At 52.9% G+C, this 22639-nt stretch overlaps 4 protein-coding genes across 10 annotated transcripts; all 4 read left to right on the forward strand.

Annotated features, from left to right (window-relative positions):
* The first annotated feature begins 362 nt into the window (after positions 1 to 362).
* RNASEK (ribonuclease K) lies at positions 363 to 2079 on the forward strand. Its single transcript, XM_045824413.1, has 3 exons — positions 363 to 583; positions 1277 to 1353; positions 1759 to 2079. The coding sequence occupies exons 1-3, from the start codon at positions 506 to 508 to the stop codon at positions 1898 to 1900; spliced, it is 297 nt and encodes a 98-aa protein (XP_045680369.1). The 5' UTR covers positions 363 to 505; the 3' UTR covers positions 1901 to 2079.
* Positions 2080 to 2293: 214 nt separating this feature from the next.
* Positions 2294 to 5142, forward strand: CUNH17orf49 (chromosome unknown C17orf49 homolog). 4 transcript variants are annotated; one of them, XM_045824371.1, is made up of 6 exons: positions 2294 to 2425; positions 2643 to 2737; positions 3355 to 3456; positions 4127 to 4317; positions 4532 to 4636; positions 4878 to 5142. In XM_045824371.1, the coding sequence occupies exons 1-6, from the start codon at positions 2405 to 2407 to the stop codon at positions 4940 to 4942; spliced, it is 579 nt and encodes a 192-aa protein (XP_045680327.1). In that variant the 5' UTR covers positions 2294 to 2404; the 3' UTR covers positions 4943 to 5142. The 4 variants fall into 4 exon arrangements, with proteins under 4 accessions (XP_045680327.1, XP_045680328.1, XP_045680330.1 ...); XM_045824372.1 differs by having other exon boundaries at positions 4882 to 5142; XM_045824374.1 differs by lacking the exon at positions 4532 to 4636.
* Positions 5143 to 10669: 5527 nt separating this feature from the next.
* On the forward strand, positions 10670 to 16668 carry BCL6B (BCL6B transcription repressor). 3 transcript variants are annotated; one of them, XM_045824685.1, is made up of 9 exons: positions 10670 to 10756; positions 11261 to 11451; positions 11693 to 11914; positions 12027 to 12386; positions 12687 to 12811; positions 13599 to 13763; positions 13856 to 13986; positions 14093 to 14230; positions 14666 to 16668. In XM_045824685.1, the coding sequence occupies exons 2-9, from the start codon at positions 11273 to 11275 to the stop codon at positions 14780 to 14782; spliced, it is 1437 nt and encodes a 478-aa protein (XP_045680641.1). In that variant the 5' UTR covers positions 10670 to 10756; positions 11261 to 11272; the 3' UTR covers positions 14783 to 16668. The 3 variants fall into 3 exon arrangements, with proteins under 3 accessions (XP_045680641.1, XP_045680643.1, XP_045680642.1); XM_045824686.1 differs by lacking the exon at positions 10670 to 10756 and adding an exon at positions 10811 to 10867; XM_045824687.1 differs by lacking the exon at positions 13599 to 13763.
* Positions 16669 to 18670: 2002 nt separating this feature from the next.
* SLC16A13 (solute carrier family 16 member 13) lies at positions 18671 to 22572 on the forward strand. Of its 2 annotated transcripts, none has more exons than XM_045824288.1 (4): positions 18671 to 18783; positions 19487 to 19630; positions 20317 to 21054; positions 21763 to 22572. In XM_045824288.1, exons 1-4 carry the CDS (start codon positions 18678 to 18680, stop codon positions 21960 to 21962), a joined length of 1188 nt encoding a protein of 395 aa, XP_045680244.1. In that variant the 5' UTR covers positions 18671 to 18677; the 3' UTR covers positions 21963 to 22572. The 2 variants fall into 2 exon arrangements, with proteins under 2 accessions (XP_045680244.1, XP_045680243.1); XM_045824287.1 differs by lacking the exon at positions 18671 to 18783 and adding an exon at positions 18867 to 19341.
* The last annotated feature ends 67 nt before the right edge of the window (positions 22573 to 22639 follow it).

Raw genomic sequence — 22639 nt, forward strand, 5'->3', positions numbered from 1 at the left:
GAAAATCAATTCCAATTCTCTGGTACAAAAAGCCCAACGCCAAGGTTACCAGGAGCTCTGCAACTTCGAGTCTTCCCTAAACACCAGCTACTGGGATTCACTGTCACGTGACTTGCCAAAATGGGTCATGTGACATGCTGGCTCTTTCCATTCCAACCTGGAGAGGGAGGAACCAAAAATCCTTTTGCCCTTGCTACTGCAATATTCACGCCCCAGCTACTTGGGTCAGTAAGAGACTCCGGAACGACCACTTTGATTTCAGACCGTCTTCTACCGCCAAAATGTGGGAAGGAGCCAAACTCGCCCAGGTTTTCCGTCTGGGCCCCCCCCACCCAACCCGAAAGTTCGGTCCGAGGCCACGCCCCTCAGCCGACGCCAGGGCCTTAGGCTTACAGCCGTGTCAGGCCCAGAATCCGGCAGGGTTTTACTACTCCGGGAAATCGGGGATTCCTTTCACCGCCTTTCTGCTGGGCCCATATCTGGGCCGTCCCCGAATCCTTTATTTATGGCGTCGCTTCTGTGCTGTGGGCCCAAGCTGGCCGCCTGCGGCATCGTCCTCAGCGCCTGGGGAGTGATCATGTTGGTGAGGGGACTGGCCGACGAGAACTGCAGAGGGTCTGAGGGGCCCTGGTGTTGGAGGGCTGGAAGGCTAGGAGACTTCAGGCCTTAGAAAGCCGCAGGCAGGCTGGAGGGGATGGTTGGTTAGCCGCTGGAGAACGAGGCAGAAGAGATTGAGAAATGGGGAACTGGAGTAGGGCGGGTAGTGGGGGAGGGAGCTGGAGCTTGGAATGGGATCCCGGGCTGGTAAATTTGGAGACCCCTTCAGAGTAAGAGGAAGAAGAGCTGGGTTCTTGAGAGATGCTTAAACTGAATGGAGGGACGAGGAGCGATGGGAGCGCTTATTCCCGAAATGGATAGCTGGGGCCTCGTTTCCCCAGGACTTCACCCGCCCCACTCCAGGAAGAAACTAAGTGCCGATTCCCCCTGATTCTTTCTGCCCTGTCCCGTGATAATGACGCCTCTAGAGAGGAGAATTGTCTGGATTCCTGGGTTTCACACTATTCCTGCCCTTGCCCCAGCCAAGTCGTCTCAACTTTGTCACCACCTCATGCCCTGTTTCGGGTGACTGTGTAGAAATTCAGCAACAGCTACCACTAATCCCAGCGCATTCTGTTAATTCTCAAACCCAGATGTTGTGGCAACATTAGAAGTGGAAGTAGTTTAGGGAGTGACCAAGGCGGGTGCCTGAGGTCAAACCTACCCTTTCCGTTTTCAGATAATGCTCGGAATCTTTTTCAACGTCCATTCCGCTGTGTTAATTGAGGACGTTCCCTTCACGGAGAAAGATTTTGAGTAAGTTTAGGTGGGTGAGGTGAGAGGCTGGGAGTAGGTGGGAGGTGGCTGAGCCTGTGGTCAGAATTGCAGGATGCTTCGGGCCCAAGTGGCTAAGGAACTGGGTGCGGAGAACTGCTCTCTTTAACATACAGTTCCTATTGGTCTTGGGAGTTAAACCTCAGCAACCATCCTAAACCCACCACTTTAGTTGTGGCTTCTTTAAGTATTTTACTTGACTTTTCTGTGCCTCCATCCTCTGTGAAGTGGATGCTGTAATGGAACTCGCCTCATAGGGTGGAGAAGATTGAACAAGATAATACATGTAAAAGCACTTAGAACCCGTACCTAGCACACAGTAAGTACTCAGTAAATGTTGGCAGCTATTATGTTTCTGACACTTTTCTCCTTAATCCCCACCCCTAGGAATGGCCCTCAGGACATATACAACCTGTATGAGCAAGTCAGCTACAACTGCTTCATCGCTGCGGGCCTTTACCTCCTCCTCGGGGGCTTCTCTTTCTGCCAAGTTCGGCTCAATAAGCGCAAGGAATATATGGTGCGATAGAGCTCGGTCGCATTTACGCTCTTCAGCCCCCTCTTCTAGTTAAGACTCTCCCTACCCTCTCATGACCCCATTCTGGAGCCCGGCTCCAGTGGAGGGAGGCTGGGGCTGACTGTCATCTGCCCTTCCGGCTCCCTTGCCTCTTCCCGTACCTTCACAATAAAGAGAAATTGTTCTCCTAAGCCTTGTGGCTGTGCTTGCGTTGGGAGAGACGGGCACTGGGGCTGGATATCCGCCTCAAGTAGGGAGCTCTAACTCCCCCACGGAAGTAGAGAGAAACCGGACCGGAAGTGAGGCGGGGTCTCTCACTCCCCACCCCCCCTGACGCTGATGCGGCGTAACTGCAGCTGATGAAGCACTGAGCTGCCCAGTTTGAGCCAATCAGCTGCGGGGGGGGGTGGGACTTCCTGCACGGGTCGGAGCGGTTTTATCCGCTGGCTCTCTGGCCCCGGTGGCGGCAGCGGCGGCAGCAGCGTCTCTGTCTCCGTGCCGGAGGTGCACGGAGCCATGACGTCAGCGTCCACAAAGGTTCGACCTGCCTTGCGGACAGCGCTCTCTAGTGGCCACGGGAGGGCGTTCTCGCTCCCACCCCGTTGGCTCCCGGCTCTTCCGCCTAGGGTGGAGAGTGGGGGGCGGGAAGCGGGTGGGACGCGGGCGGGAATCGAACCTGGGGTGGAGCTAGGGGCTCCAGGCGGGACGGCGCGGGGGTGTGCTCCGGCCCCCTGTAATGCTGCCCCGCCCCCAGGTCGGAGAGATCTTCTCCGCGGCGGGAGCCGCATTCACGAAGCTTGGAGAGCTAACGATGCAGCTGCATCCCGTGGCCGACTCTTCCCCCGCGGGGTACGTGAGTCCGGGCTGGGACGTGGACGCAGAATGCGGATGCTTGGACTCGATCACTTGACACGGACATTCTCTAGGACAAGGACAGATGTTAGTTTTAGTTTGCCTTTGTGCCTGGCACTGCGCAGAGTGGGTGTTAATAAATGATTGTTGAGTGAATGACAGGTAAAACCACAGACTGAGACTCACAACCTGAACCTGCAGACCATAAACCACCACCACTACCCACCCACCCCAAATCCTGTAGAATTCCCTCACATTGCAGCAGACTGTGCTCAGGAGTTGTGTTTTTTAGACGCCACCCCACCCCACCTCCCCGCCGCTCCCCGTGTTGAATTAGTTTCAGTGGACAGTTTACAGCAGCTGTTTCACGGTGGGTAGGAGGCTTTCTTACAAGGTGGTGGTTTTTGTAGTACCATGGGGTCCTGGGGTCCCACGGGGTCTTAACTGTTTTTGTTTGTTTGTTTGCTTTTAAGGAGGACCTCTTTTTGGATCCATGGGAGGGGACCCAGGGATTAGGGGGAGGAGGCCGGCTGCTGTGGAACGCATTGCCTGGGGGGCTGGCTCCACACCCCTCCCCCTCCCACTTTGGATATTCCCCTCTCCCCTTCTGACAGTGCCAAGTGGACGGAGACGGAGATAGAGATGCTGAGGGCTGCTGTGAAGCGGTTTGGGGACGATCTTAATCACATCAGCTGTGTCATCAAGGAACGGACAGTGTGAGGGAGGGGTGGCTGGTAGAGAAAGAGGGGGGTGGGCAGCTTTCTTCCTCTATACCCATTGTTCCATCTTCTTCAGAACTCCCAACTCAACATCCTTGCTACTTTGTTGCTAGTTTTGTTAGTATCTCTTTGGGGACTGAAAGATAAAAAAAAAAAAATGTCACAATTGGTCAGAAGTCTAAAATAGTATGGTTGTCAGGCCCTTCCAAGATTTTGATTTTAGATTGCCTGAGATACCCAGTAATTTAATTTGGTAATGGGAGTTGCCTGGTTATTTACACAAATCTTTTGAGACTCTGCTGCCATGTTTCCAGGGATACTGTGATTCTGAACTAGTTGATCAGAATCTACCTTTAGATCACCAAGGCTTACCTGTTAGCCTTTCACATCCATACTTCTCTCCCAGAAGAGAATTCGGAGATGGGCCCTTCCCACTACATGATTCAGGGAATTCACTCTTTATACTCCATCTTCTCCAAGTGAGTAAAAAGCTTCAGGAAAATGAGACCCTACCAGAAGGTTGGGACCCTAACTTGGATTCTTATCCAGGGTCTGAGGGGGCTCCCCAGTAACCCTTCAGAGTGGCCTATTATCCCTGCCCCACCCCTGCCCTCTTCCCTCTGTCTCTCTGATGATGACTCCCTAACCTGTTCTCTCTTCTCTTCAGGGCTCAGATAAAGGCCACTGTGAAACGCAAAGTCTATGAAGACTCTGGTGTCCCCCTTCCAACTGAGTCACCCAAGAAAGGGCCCAAGAAAGTGGCATCTGGTGTCTTGTCGCCTCCTCCAGCTGCCCCTCCATTAAGCAGCTCCTGTGTCCCTGAGGCTGGGGGTCCCCCCATAAAGAAGCAGAAAGCTGGTGAGGGCTGGGAGTTGCTGCCTAGGGGTTAAAGTCCCACCTGAGGTTCAGTGAGAGAAGTGGGCTTGGATCAAAGGAGGACAAATCTCTCTTCCTCTCCCAGTGAAGGTTCCCAGAGAGTGGCTGGCGTGGGGGAGGGAGGGAGAGCTTGAAGCTTTGGGAAGCCAGGGCCACAGTCAGGGAACCTAGAACCTAGCTTATGCCCCCCTCCCAGATGTGACCCTCAGTGCTCTGAACGACTCGGATGCCAACAGTGACCTGGTGGATATTGAAGGGCTAGGAGAAACTCCTCCTTCCAAGAAACTCAACTTCGACCAGGGTAGGAGTCCTTCTCCTCCCACACCAGCTGAAGGGGTTGGGGAGGAAGTGTCACTTGGATGGTAGGGGAGGGTCTTAGTAGGAGTCCCCTCCCTTGTACAGGGGCTTTGGAAGAGAAGGTTCTCATACGTAGTGCAGGTGGTTGGAGCAGTAAAGAGCTGGGGGCTTTGGGGAGGCAGGAATTGTCTTGGAAGCATACTTGGGGCTCGCTCCATCTCGGCCCATTTTACTTCCTGTTCCAGACAGCCTGACCCTGGATTCTGGCCTTCTCATGACCTTTGCTGATCCTCCTCTGCTGTCTCGCTGAGCCTTCCGCCTCTGTCCCCTCTCGGTGTGCACCCTGGGGCTGTGGATCACCGAGGACTCTGAGCAAGGCCTACGTGAGAGAGGGTCAAAAGACTGCTGGGGCTGTCCCCGTGCTGTTCCCGTATAAGCATCTGCCCCCACCCCTTTGGTTTGCACCTGATGGACATTTTTATACAGAAAACAATAAAGATTTCCCTCTCAGCTCGGTGATGTCACTTAACATTATTGGAGTACAAGGGACCATTTGCTCTCTCCTTAGCCCCCGGGGACTCACCCTCCTCGGCAGCTCTCACCACCCTGCCTGGAGCAGCTCAGCCAATATTGGCAGACACTCTTCCCAGTGCCAATATTTCTGTGCTGCTAGAGCCAGGGGAGCTGGGTGTGGGGAACAAAGACTGCACTTTGCTCTCTGGAGGCAGAACTTACTTCCAGGGTCTCTAGCAGTCAGTATTTGGGTGACTGACCTGGGGATTTTAGAGGGGCCGTTTCCAGTGCTTTCATACATCCCTTCCCCCAGCCCCCACCCCCAACCTGGAAAAAAGGCCCCAGATGTCTTTTGTGTCGCTTCTCCAGGGTGGCCTCCGGGGCCAAGCCTCAGCGGTGCCTCCCCCACCCTCGCTCTAACACCACAGTGTGGTTTGGACGTGGCCACAGTGCCGTACAAACCACAGTGTGCTGCTGGGGCGGGAGCAGGACTGGGGTGGGTTGAGAGGAAGGGAGCATGAGACAGTGCTGGGAAGACCCCCACCAGCGAGAGCAGGGAGATAGAGAAGGCATAGAAGGCAACATGGCCCCAAGAATGGTTGGAGGAAACAAGAGCCAGGGCTAGGAGCTGAGCAGGCAAATGGAAGGAGAGAGGCCTGAGGGGTGAGTCTGCAGTATAAGACTGGAACCATCTTCCCTCTGTAGAAACTGCTCAGGGGATCCCTAGGGTGGGGTCAGAGGAGGAGGAAATAGGGAATGACTATGGGGGGCCAAGGGACTGCCTCCCCGAGTCAGCAAGGGCAGGGACCCAAGGCTTCCTGTGTCCGTTCCTCCCCTCTCTGGGTCAGAACCCAAGAGAAAGCAAGGAGACAGAGGAGGCCAAGGACAGCAGGGTTGGAAGTTGGCAATCCAGAGGTGGTGGGGCCGGAACATGGTTGGGAGAGGGGGGCCGGAAGTTGCCCTGGGCCTGCCACAAGATGGAGGCCAAGGGCAGGAAATGGAGGCCCGGGGGGGAAAGGGGAGCAGCAGGGCCCAGGAAGAGGGCCATCTGGACCTGGGGGCCAGGTATTCAACCCCAGCTCTGTTCCACTCTCCATGGCCCCCCAGGACCCAAGTCCCACCCAGCGCAACAACCCCCAGCAGGCCATCCACCAGGCCCAGGAAGGAAGGTGGGCCCACCCCAAAAAGCCACGTTTAAGCTGAGACAAACATGCCTCTCCCCTCCTCCACCCTAGGCCTTCCCTCAGCCTCTTTCTCCTGCCCAGGACTTGGTTTTTACAAAACACCCGCCAGAAATCAAAATCCAAGGGCCAAAGTCCCCTCCGAAAATCAAAATAATATCTTCTAAAATCCAAAAGTTATCTTCCCACCTTCCATCCCCCTCTTTACCACCCTCCCTTCAGACACACCCCCCAAAACTCTTAGCAATCAAAAAGATGTAAGATGGTAGGTGTAAGCAGTCTTTTTAGGCCCTGGGGATGCCAGACCCCCCACCCTTGACACCCCTGTCTCCCCTACATCAAATCCTGCCAAGGTCTCCTGCTCCTCATCCCACACTCCACGGCCCCCAAACTGAACAGCTGCCCCCAGCTCCCCTCCTCGGCAGAGCCTTTGTGGGGGTGAAACAGAAATCAAGCACTTTACTAACGGCTGGGGATGTTGGGGGGCTCTCTGGTCTCAGCCTTTGGTTTTCATCTGGGGGGCTGCAGTTTAGGGCCATAAGAGAAAGCCTCTCCAAATGTCCCCCCAGTTCCAAGATTGACAAAGCCAACCCCACCCCAGCACGCACCTCCAAACCTCCCCCCCAACCGCCACGTCTCTCCTGAAAACAGGGGACACTTTCCTCCCCACTTACCTCAGCTACTCTCCCCTGAGATCCTGGTCCCCTATTTTGAAGGGAGCAAAATTTGGGGTGCATCCCTCACATTTGGGGTGCAGGAGAAAGGAGCCGCCCCAGTCGCATCGCCGGCCTCCTTCCTCTCGGCTGGCTCAGGGAGTGGGGAGTGCCCTAGGGAGGGGGGACCCCCACAAGAGAGCTCAGAAGGGGGTTCCTTCACTCCCAGTCAGAATTGGGGACACCCCCCCAAACCCGTCCCAGCCCATCCGTGTCCAACTCGGCGGGAGAGGCAGCTGCAATGCCCCAGTCAGATTCCCCCAACACTACATTCCTCACCCCATCTAGAGGGGTCCTGGGGGCCCCAAAAAATCCCCAAAAAATCTAGGATGTTGGCAGGACGGTCCTGGACTAGCTCTCCAAATTTGGGGTCCTCAGATACCCCCGTTTTTTCAGGAAAATTCCGTCTTTCGCCTGCCTCCCGCCAGCCCTGCTCTGTCCCGATGCCAATTTTGGAAGTCACTCCCTCCTCCCTCCTCCTCGTCTCTCCAGGTCCCCCCGCTCGGGGGCTAGGGTCCAGGACACCTGGCTTCCAGACCGGGGGTCACTCCTCGAAGGGCTAGGGGCCAGGAGGTCAAGCTCATAGCCCCAGTCTTAGGGAAGCAGAAAAGCCCGATCCTCCCTTCCCCTCCCCCCTGGCTGGTCTCCGTAGTGGTTCAGGAAAGCCTGGAGGATTGGAATCTGCCATTGCTGTTGCACAGGCAGTTTTTTTCCCTTGGGTTGTGGGGGTGGGCGGTGGGAGGGAAAGAGGGGAGGAGAGCCGAACAGAACAGGGACCCAAGCGTGCAGAGCTGGCCTTGCTGACCCCCTAGCCCCTGCTGCGGCGAGGAACCCCTCCCCCACATCTCACCCACACTGCCAGTCCTCTGTCTGCTTTCTGTTTGGGGCTCTTATCCCAGAAAACCAGGGTACAAGAATTACCTCCTTGTACCCCCACCACCACCTCGCCTTGCCACAGTTCCAACAGCACTGACCTAGTCAGGGGTGTCCACTTTACCACCAGACACCCCATTTTCCTCCACTTTCTCACAAACTGACGTGTCCTCCCTTAAGAAATTGGGGTTTGGAGTCTGTAACCACTTTTTCTCCCTTAGATCTATTTAGCCCACATAGAAATAAGAAGAAATACACTCCCTTTCCAAATTTCTCCTGTCCATTCCTGGGCATATTTGAGGTTCACTAAACAAAGAGATTTCTAGAATCTGGGGTGAGGGGAGCTATAAGCAAAGGACATTCCAAACCAGCATCATGCTCCAAATTAAGTGAACCCCCAAATCAATCTTACCTTATGATCCATCCCTCAGCTTCACCAAATCATTGCAAAACACCCCAAAATAAGGACACTCCAAAACTTTAATTTCCTACCCTGGGCCCTGGTCTTGTGTCTACCCATGGAGAAAGCTTCTTGGCTATTTGTGCATACACAGGAGTCTCCCCTCCTCAAAATGAGTTTCCACAACATTCAAATGTAAAGCTTTGCTCACCCTCATGGAGCCACAATCATAGAAGACCTTCACACACACTCCCAGGTCCCTATTATGTTCCACTACAAGCTAATAAAAGACTCTAAATTGAATTTCATGTCCCCTCTAATCCGATTTGAGCCTTGAAACTTATATGGCATCCCAAAACTTAATGCATCCCCCGAATAAGCATGACTACTGTACTTGAAATTAGATTGTCTGTATATACCAATGACTATGAAACCCTCAAAACAAAACCCTCATCCACTTCCCCAAGAACACCTAGCAGGTTCTTCTAATACTTCAACGTGACAACCTCCAAATTGTGAGTGTCAGAATCCCCAAAACTAATGTAGCTTCAAAATCACCTCCATGCCTCAAACTTACCATTTGCCCTCCAGCCTAAATGTATCCCCCACCCAATGCCCAGAATAATCAGACTAACTCAATATCCCATAATAAGCATGCACCCCACAATTGGCCAGACAACACAAAATCAACTCCATCCTGATACCAAAGGGAACTCCACCCTGGGCAGAAATCAAAGTAACCCTCACATCAAAAGCCACCAACGGTCCGAATCCTTAGTGGTCCCGAATCTCCAGTTTCTCAGCAGTTCTTATGTGCATCCAGATAAAGACACCCCCAAATCTGAAGGTGCAGGCCCCAGGCCTAGATATGCAATTCCACAGGAAATGGTCAGTCATTCCTGGGCAATGGAAGACTCCTAAACCCAAATCCAAGTCCTGCTTTGCAGCTGAATTCAGCTCTGGCTCCCTTCCCCAAATGTACCTTGTCTCCCGCCCCCAGTTTTGACCCGAGCCTACCTCTCAGATCAGGGACTTAAAATTAGGGTCATCAGACCCCTCCTGCCTTCTCTCCCTTCTTTAATCCTGAGAATCGCCCTGTTATCCCTTTTCTTTGTTCACCCCACCCAACTTTCATATTAATGTTCTCTTAAAATTCACCTCTAAAGACAGATAATAGTGTCTAGACTAATTAGAAAGGAAAATCCTGTGCTCCCAGGGTTCAGACCCCACTCCTTGTCCCACCCATTTCCCTTGCTCCCAAACCGTCGGATTTCTCACCCCAGGTAGGAACCCCAGCCTCGGAGGAAAGTCACTTCTGTCGCCTAACTCTCCCTCCCTCTGTCCAACCCTAGTTCCCTCTTAGAAGACAGAGGGACAAAATAAATCAGCGCCAAGAGGACGAGAAGGAAGATTTCCGCCGTCCAGACCGAACTGATCCTCAGCCCCAGTCAGTGCGGACCCCTCTCAGCAGGGTGGAAGCGACCCGGCGCGGAGAAGCTAGTGCTCGTGCGCCCCCTCGTGGAAGGAGCCAAACATTGTCGAGCTTCGCCGGCTTGCCGCGCTGGACCCCGGCGTCCCGCCAGTCTCCTAGCATAGCCGACCGGCGGGTGCCCTCCCTAGTGGGCTAGGAATGGGGGAGCGCGAGCGGGCTTTGGGCGGGAGTCTCTCTCTCTGGGTCCGTAAAAGGATTCTGAAGGGAGGCGAGAGCGAGAGTCCGGACGCCTAGGTCTCCTGAGCGTCTCTCGGCTCCCACCCGGGACTTTCCCCACCTCCTCGAGGGGAAGCAGCTGGAGGAGCCGTCCGGTCACAGGACAATGGAAGGAAACAAACTAGAAATCATATCCGCCCTTTCCCTACCCCGCCCGATCAGAGTCCCCTTTGGGTAGGCCCCGCCAGAGGAACCTGTCATTCACACCACCCCTCCTGCTGTCTGGGACTCCACAGGAGCCCACTATTGCCTTCCCAAACCTGGTGCCTCATTGGGCTCTCCTTTTTGTCCCGTAATACCGTACATTGGAAAGGGAGTTTTTGCTGTATTTTTTGTCCTGCAACAGGCTCCTTGCACCCCTTTTCAACGGCTAACACACCGATGTTCGCTGTTCCAGCCACACCCCCCACACGACCAAGTCATCCACATTTCTACTCTGGATATCCCCCACGTTCTCCCAATACGAATGTCCCAAACTCGATGATTCTACTTTCGGTGACCCAAGACTCCTTAGGTTACGACCACCCAGCGTTTCTGAGGTCCCGCCCTAGAGCCGAGACCCCGCCCCGGGCTCGCCATCTGGAGAGCAACGGAGGAAGGAAGGATACAGACCCAGGCGTTCACCCCACCTCCACCCCCGCCCCCGACATCCCGGCCAGATAAAGGAGCCGAGGCCAAAAGGGGAGAGAGGCTCCACCCCCTTGAGAAGAGAAGCCGCAGCCCCTGCAGGACGGGGGTAAGAACGGGAGGCTGAGGGAGCCAGACTCCTGGGTCCCCGAAGAGGGTTGGGGTTTGTTCATGGTAGGAAGACCGAGGCCCCACAATTGGGCTAATTCGGGACTTTATAGTAGGTATTAGAATTCGTGGTTCAGGGGAGGGAACTTCAATAGGGTCTCCAGGTAGAGTCGGGCACCTGAGACTCAGGAGCGTGGTGAAGCAGAGAGAAGTTGGGGGCGGGGGGAGGTGCTGGAAAGGCACTAGGAGTCGAACTAAGGGAGCTGTGCGTCGGAGTTTCCACCTCGCCATCAACACCGCGGTGTGGGAGCCTTCGAATCTAGAGGAGGAAAGCGAGCAATGATGCGGTCGAGGGCAGAAAGAATAAGATGAATTAAGTGAGGCTGCGTGAGCCGGGGCCCGGGGGGGGGGGGCGGGTGGTGGCTCCAGTTGCACCTCAGGAGGAAGAGGCAAATTGCGGAACGGAAGGCATCTTAGGACTGCCTGGTTCTCCTGGCTCCCGCAGGCCTGCGTCGCGATGGGTTCCACCGCTACTCCGGAGCGGGCGCTGGGATATGTCCGCGAGTTCACTCGCCACTCCTCCGACGTGCTCGGCAACCTCAACGAGTTGCGCCTGCGCGGGATACTCACTGACGTCACGCTTCTGGTTGGCGGGCAACCTCTTCGAGCTCACAAGGCAGTTCTTATCGCCTGCAGGTTCGAGGGGAGCCTCATCGGATGGAGTGGGACCAAATAGGAAAGGGGCGGAGCCATAAGTTCTTTGGGAGGGAATCTGAAGCCCAGCCTTTCAGAAGCAGGAGGCGGAGCGTCCTGCAATTGGGGGCGGGGTGACAGTGGGGAGGAGGCGGGGCTCTCCACGGGGCGTGGCTTTCTATAGTGGCACTTTACCTGCCTTGGTTCCCTAGCCCCTAACATGACCTATCTGCTCTTTCTCCAGTGGCTTCTTCTATTCAATTTTCCGAGGCCGTGCAGGCGTTGGGGTGGATGTGCTCTCTCTGCCTGGGGGCCCCGAAGCCGGAGGCTTCGCCCCTCTTCTGGATTTCATGTACACGTCGCGCCTACGCCTCTCTCCGGCCACTGCACCAGCTGTTCTTGCGGCCGCCACCTACTTGCAGATGGATCATGTGGTCCAGGCATGCCACCGCTTCATTCAGGCCAGGTGAGGAGCCCCAACTTGGTGTTCTTCATGGATGAGGTGATTGGTATCCCAGGTGTCAAGGGCAGAGGCCAAGATTAGGAAATAGCACTAATGTCCATCCCACTTTTCCCAGCTATGAACCTCTGGGCGTCTCCCCGCGGCCCCTGGAGGCAGAACCCCCCACGCCCCCAACGGCCCCTCCACCAGGCAGTCCCAGGCGCTCCGAAGGGCACCCAGACCCACCTACTGAGTCTCGCAGCTGCAGTCAAGGCCCCCCCAGTCCAGGCAGCCCAGACCCCAAGGCCTGCAACTGGAAAAAATACAAGTTCATCGTGCTAAACTCTCAGGCCTCCCAAGCAGGGAGCCTGGTGGGGGAGAGGAGTTCTGGTCAACTTTTCCCCCAAGCTGGGCTCCCCAGTGGAGACGAGGCTTCTAGCAGCAGCAGCAGCAGCAGTGGCAGTGAAGAAGGACCCATTCCTGGTCCCCAGAGCAGGTACGGGAACTGGAACCCCAAGAATTTGTAGTGGCTAGCCTCAGCCAGGAGGCAGAGAGGGCCATGGGTGGGGCTGGTCAGGAGCAGGGAGTGAGTGGGTGGGTTCCAGAGACACTAGCCCACCTTAGGAAGCTGGCCAGAGGCCAGGCTTACTCAGTGCTTTGGGTCTTTGGCAGCACAAATGGATATGGCTCATTGGTGAGTACTGGCTCACTTCCGGAGGGTAGGCATTTGGCTCCAAGTTCTCTAGCAGAAAAGCTCCCCTCCACATAATCTCTCCTAAATTTTTGCTCTGCCTAGGCTCTCTCCAACTGCTGCCACTGTACAGTTTAAATGTGGGGCTCCAGTCAATACCCCCCATCTCATACCCCAGGGTCAGGAAGCCACTATATCATCACCCTCTGGGCAGGTTCACCCGCCACCAGGTAAGAGCACCTCCTTTTACCCTTTTCTGGGCTTTTCCTCTGTGGCTGCTCAAGGCCAATTCCAATTACATACTGCAAATTAGAATCACCTTTGGAGCTTTTTTTTTTTTAAATCATTGTTCAAATACAGTTTTCTCCTTTTTACTCCCAATCCAGTCCCCCCTCCCACCCCCTTTGGAGCTTTTAAAACTCCCATTGCCTAGGTCATACCCCATTGATTAAAACATCTAGAAGTGGAAGACAGGCATCAGTATTTCTTCTGGTTTTTAAAAAACTTATCTGAGAGAGAGAAAGATTGCTCAGTTTGTTGTTGCACTTGTTTATATATTTATTGGTTGATTCTTGTATGTGCCCTGACTGGGAATCAAACTTGCAACCTTGGCATATTGGGAAGGCATCAGTATTTTTTAAAGCTTCCAATGAGCAGCAGTGTTTGGAAACTCTGGCCCACCCCAATCCAGGGCTGAGTGGTCAGCCTAGAGCTCGCCAGGGCCTCTCTGGTAAGCTGTCATTCAGAGTGCTGCAAGAAAGGAGAGAGAAACAGAAACCTCCACCTGCTACTAGGGACCTCCACCTACCACCACTACTATTGAAGAGATTAGCAGAGTATTCTGGAGACAGACAGACAAGGATGGAGTCAGGTTGGCTTCCCTTCATACTAACCATGTGACCATCAGCAAAGTAAAATGAGCCCCAGAAGTCTTAACAGTAAATTGGGAAAAAGAAAACCTGCTACTACGTGATTTGAGGATTCCCTGGTATTGTCATCACCCACCCCCCTTCCCAGGAAGTGAATTTTTCAGCTGCCAAAACTGTGAGGCTGTGGCTGGGTGCTCATCGGGGCTGGACCCCTTAGCTCCTGGTGATGAGGACAAGCCCTACAAGTGTCAGCTCTGCCGGTCTGCCTTCCGCTACAAGGGCAACCTGGCCAGTCACCGCACGGTGCACACAGGTAGGAGAGAAGCAGGGAGGAGACAATCCTGATCTTCCTGCTCACCGGGGTCTTGGGCAGAGTCTCTGACCTCTGCTTCTCCCTGCCTCCAGGGGAAAAGCCCTACCACTGCTCCATCTGCGGAGCCCGCTTTAACCGGCCGGCTAACCTGAAAACGCATAGCCGCATCCACTCGGGAGAGAAGCCCTATAAGTGTGAGACGTGTGGTTCCCGCTTCGTGCAGGTATGGAGCCAGTCTCAGGAGTGGTTCAAAGGCAAATTTGCGTGGACCATTTAGGGAGGGTTCTGTCTTTCTCAGAGGACTTATCTGAAATTCTCTCCCCTCCCAGGTAGCTCACCTGCGCGCGCACGTGCTGATCCACACTGGGGAGAAACCCTATCCTTGCCCCACCTGCGGGACTCGCTTCCGCCACCTACAGACCCTCAAAAGCCATGTTCGAATCCACACGGGGGAGAAGCCTTACCACGTGAGTACCGGTCCTGGCCTGACCCAAGCCTTAGACTTACTTCCCATTCACCTAGGGGTGGGGCCCAGAGAGGAGCCGGCCTGGAGGTTCTAGAGCGCTTCCAAACCGGCGGTGTCCTGAAAGCGTCCCAGTGCGTAAGGGGCCGGGACTAGAAAAGGGTTGTGAGTAAGGGGCAGAGTTGCAGGTAGCAATGGGCAGGTATAGAGGTTAGGTTCCTTGACTGAACGCTAGCTCCTGAAGAGGAGCTAAGGGATGGAAATACCTTTACTGAAGAGGGAAGCGCCTATGTCCTTGGCCTCTCCCTGAGGATTTGGGAGGACTGAAAAGCTTCTCTTGGAGAGAACTAACAATTCTCCCTCACTCAACACCTAAAAGGTGGTCGTGGATGGGAAGGGACCTGACCCGGCTATCTGAACAGCCCCCTCTTCCCCACAGTGTGATCCTTGCGGCCTGCATTTCCGACACAAGAGTCAACTACGGTTGCATCTACGCCAGAAACACGGAGCTGCTACCAACACCAAAGTGCACTACCACATTCTGGGGGGGCCCTAGCTGAGCGACAGCCCAGACCCAAGTCACTCTGGAAGCCAGGAAAGCTGCTCGCCCATGCCTGGCTTCTCTATAAGATTTGGGCATGGAGGTGTGCAGGGCCCCACCTTTCTTAGAAACTGCCACCACCTTCATTTCTTACTGGGGAGAGCAGGGGTGGCAGATCCCGACTTGATCTGCCTCTGTTTTGCTGGTCAAAACCTCTTCCCCACAATCAAAATTATTTCTGAAGAGAGAGCAAACTAGGAGCTGGGGGAGAGAGGAGAGGCTGGAGCCCTCATCTCATTTGGTTTATCTGTAAATATAATTTATTGAGGCCTCTGGGTGGCACCAGGGCCTCCATTCTTTTGCATTTCCCACTTCCCTCTTCCACAGTGTGATCAAAGTGACCTGAAACAGAGTGTGAGGTCACAGCTCTGCAGGCAGAGATTAGCACTTAGCTGTCTCCTTTGGCTTAAGTGTTTATTATTATCGCCATTAACTTCTTTAGAATTGTTCTTTCTCCTATTTGTTTGCTTGTTGGTTTGTTTATAATGGAGAAAGGGGTTCTCTGTGTCCTGCCCCTCCAATTCTAGGTCTGGAACCTTTATTTGTTCTAGGGCAGCACTGGGAACGTGTGGGTTTGTGGAATTGGGTCAGGAACCCTCTCTGTTATTCTGGATATTATATGTTCTCTAGCAGGCTAGAACTGGATAGACTTTTCTCCGTTCTTCATGGGTTATGAGAACCTTTATGGTGCACCTGAAATACAGATGCCTCCTCGGGGCTGTGGGTGTGAAGACTTTGTCAGTCTTGGAACTGGAGAGATGATTGGAGAGGCTTTTTCTTATACCCCTAACTGTCCCACTCATCTGTTCAGCTAGGTTGGGCTCAGCTGTGCCTGTCATGATAGAGCCCACAACCCTCCCGCTAGGGCCTGTTCTTTGCACTGAGTTGATCCCTCCATGGGGAAAGAGATCTGAAATTCCTTATTAGAGATGATGCTGGCTTTTCTGATTCTGCCCAGTCTCTAAGAATATTATGACCTAGGGGAAAATTACAAAACTCCTTATCTCTACTAAACCAGTTAGTTCTTTGCGGCAGAGGCATCTGAGCTTGAATGTTCCTTGGGGTTTTCTCTACCTGAGACAAACTCCTTCTTCCTTCAGTGGGTTTTTGGACATGTTCTGGCAAATGTCCAGATTCCACTTCTTTGCCTCTAGAAGTCACAGGTGCTTGTTAACTTTCTTACTTTAGAAAAGCTGGGTCTGTGACCCGGTCTTCCCATCACTGCATTCCTGTCTAGAACCAGTGAATGCAGTAGAACCTTCCACAGGGAAAGTAAAGGGGCTGAGTTCCATTTTGGGTTTGCTATAGTTTGGGATTATGATTGGGATTACTGTTGGGATTAAAGGTTTAAGAGACTTAAAAGACTGATCGACTGATGGACCTTCTAGTGAACCAAAATATCCAAGTAGAATTAAGAGGCTAGTCGAGGGGTGCCATCTCTGGTGTAGCCAAGTAGGCAGAATGTTAGGAATGGAATTGCCTCTTAACTGGTTGGAGGTCTGGAATGTTAGATGATACTCTGAAGCCTTGATTTATAATCCTTCCCCTTTTGCTCTGCAGCCTTTTTGGTTTGGGGCATGGGGAAGAGGGTGAGAAGCACTTTGAATCTGTGGGGATCTTCCTCAAGATAGATCCATACTAGTGGCTATCAGTTGGGAACTGGTGAGAAAGCTACTTCTTCCACTGCAGACCTGCAGGAGAGAGGGGAAACAGAAGAGAGATGTGAAAAGGAACCATGATTTTTTTTTTTTTTTAAGCAGACTGAATGGGCATGTGGAGAGTGCCTAGGGGTGGAGATGTTAGATCTTGCAAGATTAGAATCATGGAATAAAGAAGCCTCTCTGTGCTGCCTGCTGTGTCCTGGATTCTTGCCTGGGGGGCAGGAGGAGGGGGTCTAGGGGCTGGGGAAAGCTGGGGAAAGAGGGTTCTACCCTCCTGGATACTATCTTGAATTTCACATCTATTCCACCAGACATTTTAAATGGCCCACGTTCTCCCCTTCCCTGCGCTTGCTTTCTGGCTCATTGTGTAGGAACCAGTGACTTCATGAAGTTTCTCCGGAGCCACCTGCATCCTGCTGCTCTGAAGTCATTTCCTGCATGAAATGTGGAGGTGGCAGGGAGAAACCAGGAAATCACTAATAATACTAAGAGACTGGGGGATGCATCTGTGCTGGGATACCACCTACCACCACCATCACCACCAAAAAAAAATGCATAGAACTTGGGTCCCATGAGGGCAATAGGGGCTGGAGGTGGCAGTGAGAAGGCTGTGTGGTTAGAGCCAATATGCCAACTCTACCCTCCCCCAGCAATGGTGTCTTGGAATCTATCCTTTGCCCAGTGCATGCTTCTCTCCCACGCTGCCCCCTGTCCTGTCTGTGTCCTGGGTGCACAGCTCTGTTCTACCTTGTGGGCAGAGGGTGGAAGTTCACTAATTCTGATAAGTTACCTCTCTCTGGACTTGAATTACTCATCTGTGAAATAGGTCCATTAACATGGTCTCTGCAGTTCCTTCCAGCATTTAGTTTGTGGTTGTGTTTCTCAGTGTTTTAAAATCTGTGACCTGGATTAGATTTTTAAAAAAAAAATCTAAAAGAAGAAAAAATAAAGAAGGAAAGAAACTTGGAAACTAAAACCTTCCTTCTTCTCCCACCACAGTTTATCCCCTGTTGAAAATGAGACCAGCTAATATTACTCCTGCTACATGTCAGGCCCTAAACTAAACATTTTAGTGCCTAGGTTTTCTAATTCAACTCCCCTGACAACCTTAAAAAGTAGGTGCTCTTATTATCCTCAATTTACAGATAGGGAAATGAACAAAGATTAAATATCCTGGCCAAGTTAAAAAGTGATGAAGCCAAGGCTGGAGCTATGATTCTAAAGACTGCGCTCCTGACTACTGTTACACCGTCACACCACTTTCTACATCATTGGCCTATTCCTCCACCACCCAAAATTTTGATTCCACTTACAAAAAAAAGAAAATTTGGGTATGACTATATTTATTTCCCACATATAAAATTACAAGAGTCAGTATGCTTTTTTAAATTACATATTCTCCCTCCCCATCCCTCACATGTCGGGATAAATCCTTGAGTCCAAGTTTCAAGATCAGGGTCCCAGGGAGCTTGAATTATAAAGAAACAGGAAGACAAGCCATTAGTGCTATAGGAGGTGGAGAACTGGGTAGGAGGGACAGATTGCTCCCTGTCCCTGTGGTCATGGCTTGTCTCTTTGTCTCTAGTCTATCTAACCGTGATATAAACTGGTTAGGAAGTGGTTTTTACTAGAGGGACAGAAGAAAGGGTTTCGGTCCCACTGAAGAAGGAAGGGGTAGGTGATGTTGGTAGGGCCCATCCTTCCTCTCCCCAGTTTTTTTTGGTCTATGTGACCTCTAGATTTCCTGTTAGTTGGGAACAGTCCAATAACCCATTCCCCTTGTTTCTTTCTTTGGCCTTTGAACCCCTTAGGGATCCAGGCATCTAGATTCTAGTGACCTCAGGTGCTTGGAGTATTTTCTTTCAATCTCATCTCATAGACCCTTCACTAGCCCCCACCTGGCCTTACAACTCCTGGGCTCCTCATTAAGCAAATGATGTTTTCCTCTCCTGAACCAGTTTACCCACCACCAACCCCTATGTGTTCCTTACATGCAGATCTCTGTGCTGGAATCTGGACGAACTGGCTAGTTGGGTGAAGAGCAAACAGAAGCAGCCTCTTGTTAGGTCACCTGGGGCCGCGTCTAACCGACCTCCTAAAGTTCCCTCTTTACGCATGCTCCCACTCCAGGCCCGGGTCCGGAATAATGCTCTAAGCCCCGCCCCGGCCTTCTGGCTCTGCCCCTCTTCATGAGTCCCGGAAGGGACCCGGGAAGGGATGTTGGCCCTGGCCAGGCGGGCCAGGTGCTGACACTTGTAATGATCAAACAGATACGGAAAATGGTGCGCCTCAAGGGTAGGACCCAAATCCAGCGCCGCTTCCTGGTTCCTCCACCGAAGTTTAGCCCACCCTTCCCAGGCCTGGATTCTCGGCCCTCGGCCAGGGGAGCCCTGCCCCCCGGGGCGCTAATCGCACAGGCAAACCTTAGCGGTTCTCGCAACCAATATCCAACCCCGCCCCCAGCCTAGGAGAAAGGCGCAGGCGCCTCACGCAGCCTCTCTGGCAGCTCTCAAGCCCTCGTCAGTACCCTCCTCTTTACCGCCGTTCCAGCCCCCACACAGCCTGGAGCGTTCCCTCTGGTGGGCAGAGGTGGAGCGTCCTGAGCCTTGCTCCCACTGGGGCTCTTGAGTGGCCGCAGCTCTGTTACCCACCAGATGGCACGTAGGGCCGAGCCCCCCGACGGGGGCTGGGGGTGGATGGTGGTGCTTTCAGCATTCTTCCAGTCGGCACTGGTGTTCGGGGTACTCCGCTCCTTCGGTATCTTCTTCGTGGAGTTTGTGGAGGCTTTTGAGGAGCAGGCAGCACGCGTCTCCTGGGTCGCCTCCATAGGAATCGCGGTGCAGCAGTTAGGGAGTGAGTGCTGCGCCTGGGTCCGGTGTCCTAAGACGCTCTGAAGGGAGGGGGAATACGGGGACAGTAAAGGGGGAGGAGGGGGGTGGGGGAGATGCTGGAGAAGGATGCCTGAGGTCTTCTCACAGAACTCTTTCCTCTTTCCCAGGCCCAGTGGGTAGTGCCCTGAGCACGAAGTTTGGGCCAAGGCCCGTGGTGATGTCTGGGGGCATCTTGGCAGCGCTGGGCATGTTGCTCGCCTCCTTTGCTACCTCCTTGACTCATCTGTACCTGAGTATTGGACTGCTTTCAGGTGAGACCCTGAGCAGGGGTAGGAAAATTCAATGCCTGCTTTTTTGGCCTCTGGACTATCACCTTCCTCCTGATCCTTCTAAAAGGCTTAGGGAGAAGCTGAGAGAAAGTTTTGAATAGCACCTGTATCCTGAAGGAAATGAAGAGGAATGACTAAATGGATAAACTTGGTCGGGCAATTAGGACATTCAGAGATACTGTGTCCAGAATATGCAAGCCCAGGGCTAGTGGGACTGGAGCATAGAAGGAAGAATTACATACAGTGAAGTTGTGTCAGGTATTGTGACAGTGAAATAGGTATCCGATTTATACATGAAGCAAGGTTTTAGAAGCTTATGGAACTTGGAAAATGAAAATCACACAGCCAGAAATGGTAGAGCCCAGGTCTACCATTCTGTGCTAGTTAACTCCAAAATTCTGTGCTAGTTACTTTAAGAAACACTATCTCTAAACTTCTACAGTACCATAAAATATATTACTCCCATTTTGCAGATGAGGAGATTGAGGCTGGGGGATTGAGTAAAGTCAAAACACTAGAAAGTACAAAGTATCAAAATTAGGATTGTAACCAGGCCTGTGCTACATTCTGCTGCTGGGCAGTGCTGGGATTACTGGGCGCCCTGAGATTCCTCAGAGTCCCCAACCACCATTTCTTCTTCTCCTTTTTTTTTTTTTTCTTTTGGACAGGCTCTGGCTGGGCTTTGACCTTCACTCCAACCCTGGCTTGTCTGTCACGTTACTTCTCTCGCCTGCGATCCCTGGCCATGGGACTGGCACTAACAGGCGTGGGCCTCTCCTCCTTTGCTTTTGCCCCACTCTTCCAATGGCTGATCAGCCACTATGCATGGCGGGGAGCCCTGTTGCTGGTGTCTGCCCTCTCCCTCCACCTGGTGGCCTGTGGTGCTCTCCTCCGGCCACTCTCCCTCACTGAGGACCCTGCCATGGGTGGCCCTGGGGCCCAACTAGCCTCCCTCCTCCATCATGGCCCCTTCCTCCGTTATACTGTTGCCCTCACCCTGATCAACACTGGCTACTTCATTCCCTATGTGCACCTGGTGGCCCATGTCCAGGACCTGGACTGGGATCCACTGCCTGCTGCCTTCCTACTCTCAGTGGTTGCTATTTCTGACTTTGTGGGACGTGTGGTTTCTGGGTGGCTAGGGGATGCTGTCCCAGGGCCTGTGGCACGACTCCTGATGCTCTGGACCACCCTGACTGGGTTGTCATTGGCCCTTTTCCCTGTGGCTCGGGCTCCCACAGCCCTGGTGGCTCTGGCCGTGGCCTATGGCTTTACATCAGGGGCCCTGACCCCAGTGGCCTTCTCCATGCTGCCTGAACTGGTGGGGACTGGAAGGATATACTGTGGCCTGGGACTGGTGCAGATGGTAGAAAGCATCGGGGGACTGCTGGGGGCTCCTCTGTCAGGTAAGGGGAGAATGAGGTTTCCAGGTGGCCCAGGGATGCCATGTCTTACCATTTGGGGAGGGGACTATTCACCTTATAGTGGATGTAAATACTGTCCTCTGATATGGTATACTACATGGCCTGTATAGCCAATCATAGCAGCCCTGAAGTGGGTCCATGGGTCAAAGAAACTGGGGCTGTGGAAAGACTAAAATGAGCTATATGGAATCTTTGGCAGGATACCTGCAGCTTGGGTTTTCAGAGAACTTGGCTGGACCTGGCCAGACATAATATGTCACTGTATGCCCCTTCCCTTGGCCCATTTGGCCCAAATTCAGGTGTCTCAGCCATGCGGTCAAAGTTCTCCAGTCTCCACACGCCAGAACCTTCAGACCTTAACATTTTTTCTTAACTATTAACTGAAGGTATAGGTGGGAGGGCCACAGGTGCCAGAAGGAAAGGCACAGATGTGCCTGACTTGCTGTGGATCCACAAATCCCCACTGTCTGATTTGGAGGTCCTTTCTGAAGGCAGGAAGGTGACTGAAATTACCATTTGAAGCCCTTCGGAAACCAGAGTTCTCAAGCTCACCCATTCCTATTTTGGGAGTTCTAACTCTTCCAAGATGATGGGTTAAGGATTATCTTCCCTCCACCAAAAAATATGTCTGAGTCCTCAGTCCCAGGAAATAAATCACTCATGTGTATTCTTTTTCTGTCTTGGACGTAGGCTACCTCCGGGATGTGACAGGCAACTACACAGCTTCTTTTGTGGTGGCTGGGGCCTTCCTTCTTGCAGGGAGTGGAGTTCTCATCACTCTGCCCCACTTCTTCTGCTTCTCAGCTCGTACCTCCAAGCCCCAGAACCTTGTCACAGTGGCACTGGATGCCAAAGTCCCCCTGCCCAAGGAAGGGCTGGGAGAGGACTGAACTCCAAAAAGAGGCTGGCTGTTAGAACCAGACAGTCAGAGATTGGCAGCTCCAGGTCTTCTCCTCCTGCCCCATGTTGGTACCCACAGAACCACAGTGCCTTAAGCATCTTGGTCTATTTTCCACCACAGCAGGCCTGGGGCTCCTGCGATGTGTGTGCCAACCCTCCGTATTTAGTTGAGGACTCCTATCTCTGCTGTGCTCCCACCTTTTCTGCAGGATCCAGGAGTTCAGCCTGCTCCACTGAGCTGTGAATCAACTGTGAAAATCAAAAGCCAAACTTACTATGTTTTACAAGTGATCTTTAGGGTTACCTGCTAAGTTTCTTCTCTGAAGACAGATGTTTTGGAAAGGGGGATGCCCCTTTGAAATAAAACTGAATCTGAAGACTGAATAATGAAGAGAACCTCAGAAAGAGCTGGAGCCCATATGCTTGGACATGATCATGGCTGGGTGGTGGAGGGGAGGTGTCCAGGAGCTCCGGTGACTCAGAGCGTTTTAACCCTGGTTTCTGCTCTCTGGACCACAGTTCCTTCCATTTGCCCACTGACCTCCTTCCTTTGTGACTCTCCCCTGTGACTTAGAAAATAAATTAAGAGAATGGTGGGGACATGGTGTGTGTGCGGGGGTAGGGGGGTGGGAGGGGTAGTTTGGTAGGGAAGCTGAAGCTGAGAGAG

The sequence above is a fragment of the Phyllostomus hastatus genome, unplaced genomic scaffold (assembly GCF_019186645.2).
Source record: "Phyllostomus hastatus isolate PE091 unplaced genomic scaffold, TTU_PhHast_1.1 phas_scaffold_55, whole genome shotgun sequence".
NCBI lineage: Eukaryota > Metazoa > Chordata > Mammalia > Chiroptera > Phyllostomidae > Phyllostomus > Phyllostomus hastatus.

What these genes read in the sequence shown, in the direction of transcription:
- RNASEK (XM_045824413.1), top strand. Translation starts at nt 506, where the DNA reads ATGGCGTCGCTTCTGTGCTGTGGGCCCAAGCTGGCCGCCTGCGGCATC. An exon ending in CCTGGGGAGTGATCATGTTG is followed by an intron (nt 584 to 1,276) that starts GTGAGGGGACTG and finishes TTCCGTTTTCAG; the next exon opens with ATAATGCTCGGAATCTTTTT. An exon ending in TTCACGGAGAAAGATTTTGA is followed by an intron (nt 1,354 to 1,758) that starts GTAAGTTTAGGT and finishes CCCCACCCCTAG; the next exon opens with GAATGGCCCTCAGGACATAT.
- CUNH17orf49 (XM_045824371.1), top strand. Translation starts at nt 2,405, where the DNA reads ATGACGTCAGCGTCCACAAAG. An exon ending in GCCGACTCTTCCCCCGCGGG is followed by an intron (nt 2,738 to 3,354) that starts GTACGTGAGTCC and finishes CCCTTCTGACAG; the next exon opens with TGCCAAGTGGACGGAGACGG. An exon ending in CATAAAGAAGCAGAAAGCTG is followed by an intron (nt 4,318 to 4,531) that starts GTGAGGGCTGGG and finishes CCCCCCTCCCAG; the next exon opens with ATGTGACCCTCAGTGCTCTG.
- BCL6B (XM_045824685.1), top strand. Translation starts at nt 11,273, where the DNA reads ATGGGTTCCACCGCTACTCCGGAGCGGGCGCTGGGATATGTCCGCGAG. An exon ending in TCACCGCACGGTGCACACAG is followed by an intron (nt 13,764 to 13,855) that starts GTAGGAGAGAAG and finishes CCCTGCCTCCAG; the next exon opens with GGGAAAAGCCCTACCACTGC. An exon ending in CGGGGGAGAAGCCTTACCAC is followed by an intron (nt 14,231 to 14,665) that starts GTGAGTACCGGT and finishes TCTTCCCCACAG; the next exon opens with TGTGATCCTTGCGGCCTGCA.
- SLC16A13 (XM_045824287.1), top strand. Translation starts at nt 19,143, where the DNA reads ATGGCACGTAGGGCCGAGCCCCCCGACGGGGGCTGGGGGTGGATGGTG. An exon ending in GAGTATTGGACTGCTTTCAG is followed by an intron (nt 19,631 to 20,316) that starts GTGAGACCCTGA and finishes TCTTTTGGACAG; the next exon opens with GCTCTGGCTGGGCTTTGACC. An exon ending in GCTGGGGGCTCCTCTGTCAG is followed by an intron (nt 21,055 to 21,762) that starts GTAAGGGGAGAA and finishes TCTTGGACGTAG; the next exon opens with GCTACCTCCGGGATGTGACA.